Source organism: Babylonia areolata, chromosome 8 (genome assembly GCF_041734735.1).
Source record: "Babylonia areolata isolate BAREFJ2019XMU chromosome 8, ASM4173473v1, whole genome shotgun sequence".
In the NCBI taxonomy this organism is placed as follows: domain Eukaryota; kingdom Metazoa; phylum Mollusca; class Gastropoda; order Neogastropoda; family Buccinidae; genus Babylonia; species Babylonia areolata.
In genome coordinates this window covers 26248767-26255617 of record NC_134883.1, presented here as the reverse complement: position 1 = coordinate 26255617, position 6851 = coordinate 26248767, and the positions used below count along the sequence as shown (strand labels likewise).

The window sequence follows — 6851 nt, the reverse complement described above, 5'->3', positions numbered from 1 at the left end:
ACCGAGGTCCCGTGTGCAGCATGCATTTAGCGCACGTAAAAGAACCCACGGAAAAAATACAAAAAAGGGGGGTGGCGCTGTAGTGTAGGAGAGAGCAGCACGAATTTCACACAGAGAAATCTGTTATGAAAAAAAGAAATACAAACACAAATACAAATGATGTCCCGTCTCTCACATACTGGTGATGATTTGTAAGACATTTATGTTATTGATATTGACATTCAGTTACAAGCCATGCAAACTCTGTGTGTGTGTGTGTGTGTGTGTGTGTGTGTGTGTGTGTGTGATTCTGTAATGTAATACGCGTAGTCTTCGAATCTGTGTTAATGCTTATGTGCGATAAATCATTATTTATTTAATTTCTGCTTTCCTTTCGTATACATACATATATATATATATGTGTGTGTGTGTGTGTGTGTGTTTAATTTTATTTTTTTGAAAAGCGCTTAGAACTCCCTTTGAGGGAGGGAAGCGCTCAACAATTATACATTCTTCTTCTTCTTCTTCTTCTTCTTCTTCTGTTAATGATGATAATATTCAAATACTTGTCGAGCGCTTTCTTCTCTTACAGGGAGCTCAAAGCGCATTACAATAAACTTTAAACACACATACAAACACACGCAATAACTTACAAGAGGAAGAAGAAGAAGAAAAAAAGATTTGACTCACAAAAGCGTAAATCAGATAGATTCAAAGACCACTGGTATTACATTAACTAATAGCACACACACACACACACACACACACACACACACACACACACACACACACACACACACACAGGCACCCACACACCTAAACACACACACACACACACACACACACACACACACACACACACACACACACAGAGGCAGAGGACTTCTTATCATTATTATCATTGTTGTTGTTGTTACTACTATTATTATTACTATTGTTATTGCTGTTATTGTTGTTATCATTATCATTACTATCATTACTATAATCATTAATGTTGTTGTTCTTATTGGACTGTCAATCTGAGGGTCCCGGGTTCGAATCACGGTGACGGCGCCTGGTGGGTAAAGGGTGGAGATTTTTACGATCTCCCAGGTCAACATATGTGCAGACCTGCTAGTGCCTGAACCTCCTTCGTGTGTATATGCAAGCAGAAGATCAAATACGCACGCTAAAGATCCTGTAATCCATGTCAGCGTTCGGTGGGTTATGGAAACAAGAACATACCCAGCATGCACACCCCCGAAAACGGAGTATGGCTGCCTACATGGCGGGGTAAAAACGGTCATACACGTAAAAGCCCACTCGTGTACATACGGGTGAACGCAGAAGAAGAAGAAGTTGTTCTTATTGCTGTTATCATCATTCCTATCATTACGTTCAGCTCACCATTCTCATAAGCGGGCGGACTGACGAGACGGTCCAGAGGCAGGTTGGAGGCCCCTTTGTTCCAGAAGTTGTTGCATCTGCCTGTGATTGTGCGGAAGCGGTTGTCGTTGGGGTCTACCGGGCACGTCTGGGGGGAGGAGGGAGGGGGGCGGGAGGCAAGAGCAATGATAATAATTTTTCATGAACAATAGCGACAACACTGATGACAACAACAATGACGTTTGTTATCTATAATGATGCTGAAAGGCAGGAGCAATGATAATTCATCAACAATACCAACAATAATGATAACACTGATGATGACAACAACAATGATGTTTGTTGTCTATGATGATGATGAAAGGCAAGAGCAATGATAATTCATCAACAATACCAACAATAATGATAACACTGATGATGACAACAACAATGATGTTTGTTGTCTATGTTGATGATGAACGGCAAGAGCAATGCTGATTCTTCAACAACACCAACAATTACGATAACACTGATGACAACAACAATGATGTTTGTTATCTCTAATGATGGTGAAAGGCAAGAGCAATGATAATTCATCAACACCACCAACAATAATAATAACACTGATGATGACAACAACAATGATATTGTCCATGATGATGATGATGAAAGGCAGAGCAATGCTGATTCATCAACAAAAATACCAACAATGACGATGGCACTGATGACAACAACAATGACGTTTGTTGTCTATAATGATGATGAAAGGCAGAGCAATGCTGATTCTTCAACAATACCAACAATGACGATAACACTGATGACAACAACAATGATGTTTGTTGTCCATGATGATGATGAAAGGCAGAGCAATGCTGATTCTTCAACAACACCAACAATAATGATAACACTGATGATAACAACAATGATGTTGTCTATGTTGATAATAAAAGGCAAAGCAATGATAATTCATCAACAATACCAACAATAATGATAACACTGATGATGACAACAACGATGATGTTTGTTGTCTATGATGATGATGAAAGGCAAGAGCAATGATAATTCATCAACAACACCAACAATAATGATAACACTGATGATGACAACAACAATGATATTGTCCATGATGATGATGATGAAAGGCAGAGCAATGCTGATTCATCAACAAAAATACCAACAATGACGATGACACTGACGACAACAACAATGACGTTTGTTGTCTATAAAGATGATGAAAGGCAGAACAACGATAATTCATCAACAATACCAACAATAATGACAACACTGATGGCAACAACAATGATGTTTGTTGTCCATGATGATAATGACAACGCTGCTGCTGATGATGATGATGGAAAAAAAATATATAATATACTGGCAGACCTGTAAATTTGGTGGTTGACCACCATCGGTATTGGGGTAGTACTGGTGTGTGTGTGTGTGTGTGTGTGTGTGTGTGTGTGTGTGTGTGTGTGTGTGTGTGTGTGTGTGTGTGTGTGTCTGTGTGTGTGTGTCTGTGTGTGTGTGTCTGTGTGTCTGTGTGTGTGTGTTTCTGTGTCTGTGTCTGTCAGTGTCTGTGTCTGTGTGTACATAGCTAGATAGACACAGAAAGAGAGAGAGATAAACAGGCAGACAGATAGACAGGCAGACAGAGACAAAAGAGAGAAAAGATGAATTGCCATCATCGATAGGGCAATATTGGTGATAGTGACCAGAATGACGATGATGATAATGATGATGATGATAATAATAATAATAATACTAAGAAGAAGAAGAAGAAGAAGCAGAACAACAACAACATTAACAACAACTACTACAACAACAAGATGACGAAATGCTTGCTACATTCTTGCAGCGTTTCGCTCGCCTTATAGAAGACCAAACAACCAAACAATCAACCAAAGAAAGAAACCGAAAAACAACGAAACCACGAAAGATGCCAGCCAACTAACTAACTAACTAACTAACTAACTAACCAAACAAAACAAAAAAAAGAAGCAAGAAGCGAGCCAGCCATCTTCCCAGACACACCCACGCCTACAACCCAATCACTACACACAAAAAAAACAACAACAAAAAAACACACACACAAGCCAGGGACCAGACAGGCGGGTGTCTTACCGTTCTACCACGTTCAATCATGTCGAAGGCCACAGTCTCAATCAGCCCTGTGGATCCAGCTGCTAACATTTCGGGGTCTCCGACAAGGCGGCCTGAGGAGAATGACAGGCATGTGATGGTCAAGTGGGTGTTGTGTTGTGCTGTGCTGTGCTGTGCTGTGTTGTGCTGTGCTGTGTTGTACTGTGCTGTGCTGTGATGTGATGTGGTATGCTGTGTTGTGCTGTGTTGTACTATGCTGTGTTGTACTATGCTGTGTTACCAGTCAGTCTGTCCGTCTCGTCAGTCAGTCCCCCCACTCCCCTCTATCTCTATCTCTCTCTCTTACACACACAGTACCTCTCTTCCTCTCAATCTTTCTCTCTCCTTCCATCCTCCCTTTCTCTCCATACATATGTGTGTGTGTGTGTGTGTGTGTGTGTGTGTGTGTGTGTGTGTGTGTGTGTGTGTGTGTGTGCGTGCGTGCGCGCGTGTGTGCGTCAATCTCTCTCTCTCTCTTTCTCTCTCTCTCACCTGAGATCAAAGGGACGTCGCTAAAAGCGAAAATCGCCAGCATCGAGAGACAAAGCTTGACAAAACTGTCCATGGTTCTCTGTCTGGTGTTATTCTATTGACTCCCTCTCTCTCTCTCTCTGTGGCTTTCTCCCGTTCTCCTTCCCCCCTTTCTAGATCAAATGGCGACGTCTCTTTCTGTGATGTTGTTCAAGAGACGAAGACTCGGCCTGTTAGCTTCACTCAGATACCTACCTGGCTTATATATATATATATACCTAGCTTCATCCTTTGTGAGACGGACGCACATTGGGTCCCAGTTCAGGATTTTCCTTGTTTGGCTTTCATGTTGTCGTCAGTCCTATCTCTCCGGGGGGTACATTAACAGTTAATGACATCATCAGCAGGGGTCCTTATCGCATCGATGGCTTCAAAGCTTGAAGATGATTGGCTGTTCGGTCACGTGCATTTATTATCCTTTTTTTTCTTTTTCTTTTTAAAAAATGGGTTTTCTTCCGTGTAAAACACACACACACACACACACACACACACACACACACACACACACACACACACACACACACACACACACTGTGGGAAAACACGCATTCAGCTTACGTAAGTGCATAATTTTACACAAGAGAGAAAGAGAGAGAGAGAGAGAGAACTCCAACTCCAACTCGAACATTTCAATCACAAGGCCATTTGGCCCGTGTCAAGGGGAGGGTTATAGGGGGCACAGGGACAGTTATCAAGACAGGGTGGAACACAAGTCATCGCTGTGAAACATGCATGTTTGGTTGAACCCAGTAGTGGGACTGAACGACCCATGGTACTGTACTCACAGATCAATAATTATTCATTCACATCGGAACCAACATGATTCAAACGTTGGAACGCTCGTGGGAGCGGGCGCCTACACACACACACACACACACACACACACACACACACACACACACACGCACACACACACACACACACACACACGCACGTACGCACGCACGCACGCACGCGCACACACACGCACATACACACATACACACACACACACACACAATACACACAAACAAACAAACACGCGCGAGCGCGCGCGTACACACACACACACACACACACACACACACACACACACACACACACACACACACACACAGATTGACAATGACAATGACAAATACTTTATTGTCCATTCAGCAATGAACTCCTTCGGACAGGGGGGGTGGGGTGGGGGGGGGGGGGGGCATTACATATGATAGAACACAATTCCGGGAACACTCACACACACCTGCGTCACCATCACCCCATCATTCCGCCTCACATGTCCTAAACATACACACATCCGCAAGCATATCATACACACACACACACACATACACACACACACACACACACACACACACATCCGCAAGCATATCACACACACACACACACACACACACACACACACATCCGCAAGCATATCACACACACACACACACACACACACACATCCGCAAGCATATCACGCACACACATACACACACACACACACACACATACACGCACACACACAACCACATACACGCACGCACACACACACACACACACACACACACACACACACACACACACACACACACACACACACACACACAGAGTGAGAGAGAGAAAACGGACAACCGATCAACTTCAATTATTTGCAAGTCACAAGGTCACAAGTTTTTTTGTTTTGTTTTTTGTTGCTTTTTTTCTAATTTGCCTTGCTTTGGCAATGTATTTTGCCATACAGTGCACGATGTTTTCATGTCTGCAAGAGAGAATATTATTTTACGAGACGATTTGTTCAGGATTCCGATAGGATCAATCGAGACTATAGCAGCTGTGCCGGGTATCGGTAGAATCACTCTGTACAGTGGAACAGAAAATACAGTTCATTCTCTGTTTCGATTTCACGTGATGGACAAATGGAGTTTAATACTGTTCCATCTATAAAATAAAAAAAAAGTAAAAAAAAAAAGAAAGCTTGTTATTGCAAAGTCCACTTACTCTTAGTCCAAATCTTATCAAACTATCCCTATGCTATTTATTTATTATGAATATCAGGTATCTTTCAGCATGGAAAACGTGTTTATGAGAATGGAACCATTTAAATGTATCATTATTCTCTATTTCTGAATGTCAGAATTGCATGTGGCATAAATGAGTCTGGGATTTTTCTCTCCTGTTTTTTCCCCTCTTGACTCAACATAAGTTGTTGTTGTTGTTTTTTTGTTCTGTCTTGTTTTTCCTTTCTTAATCCCTGGTTTTTCCCTCTTAACTCAACAGAGTTTTTTCTTTCTTGTTTTTTCCCTCTTAACAAGAAAGCTATATTCTTATCCAACATCATCACTCAGCCACACTATGACAAATCCATTTCGTTCGACATGAAGTGTTTTGTACGCCCGACACCCGGCTGGTGGGACCAGATGCATGCTGCATAAGAAGCATTTCATAAGGTTGTCTGCCTAGACTTGACAAGTTTGGCGCTTTGGACGCTGTTGGTAGTGGTCAGCAGTTGTCAACAGTGGTCAGGCTGCCGTCAAATCCCCGCCCCGACATTACAATGCATATACGTATACGTGGCAAAATAACACAGTCCAAACGATTCCCTTGGAAGGTAGGTATGTAGGTACACTCGTCTACTTGCGTCTGGGGTTTCTTCCCCGTCTGAAACGGTTATATTTCTGTGAAATGTAAGATATGTACATACACAAGACAACTTATATAAAAAGCAAAGTGAAACAAACACGAGGAAGTACAGCGGTATCCAGGAATGAATCCTATGGATAATGGTGAAAACATAAAAACGACAATGATTATATTAACCATCATGACAGTGTTGCCAGTGTATCTGGTGACAGCCTTGGTTCCTTCGCTGACAGCACGTTTGGCCAGTT

At 42.2% G+C, this 6851-nt stretch overlaps 1 protein-coding gene across 1 annotated transcript in view; it reads right to left on the bottom strand.

The window, feature by feature from the left end:
• The window catches only part of LOC143285106 (chorion peroxidase-like), a 22224-nt gene extending 18066 nt beyond the window's left edge, over positions 1–4158 (bottom strand). Inside the window, exons 1-3 of the mRNA XM_076592319.1 lie at positions 3955–4158; positions 3445–3536; positions 1366–1492 (exon numbers count right to left, since the gene is read on the bottom strand). Coding sequence (XP_076448434.1) covers positions 1366–1492; positions 3445–3536; positions 3955–4027 — 292 coding nt within the window. The 5' untranslated portion in view covers positions 4028–4158. The remainder of the gene's footprint in view (positions 1–1365; positions 1493–3444; positions 3537–3954) is intronic.
• Between the last annotated feature and the right edge of the window lie 2693 nt (positions 4159–6851).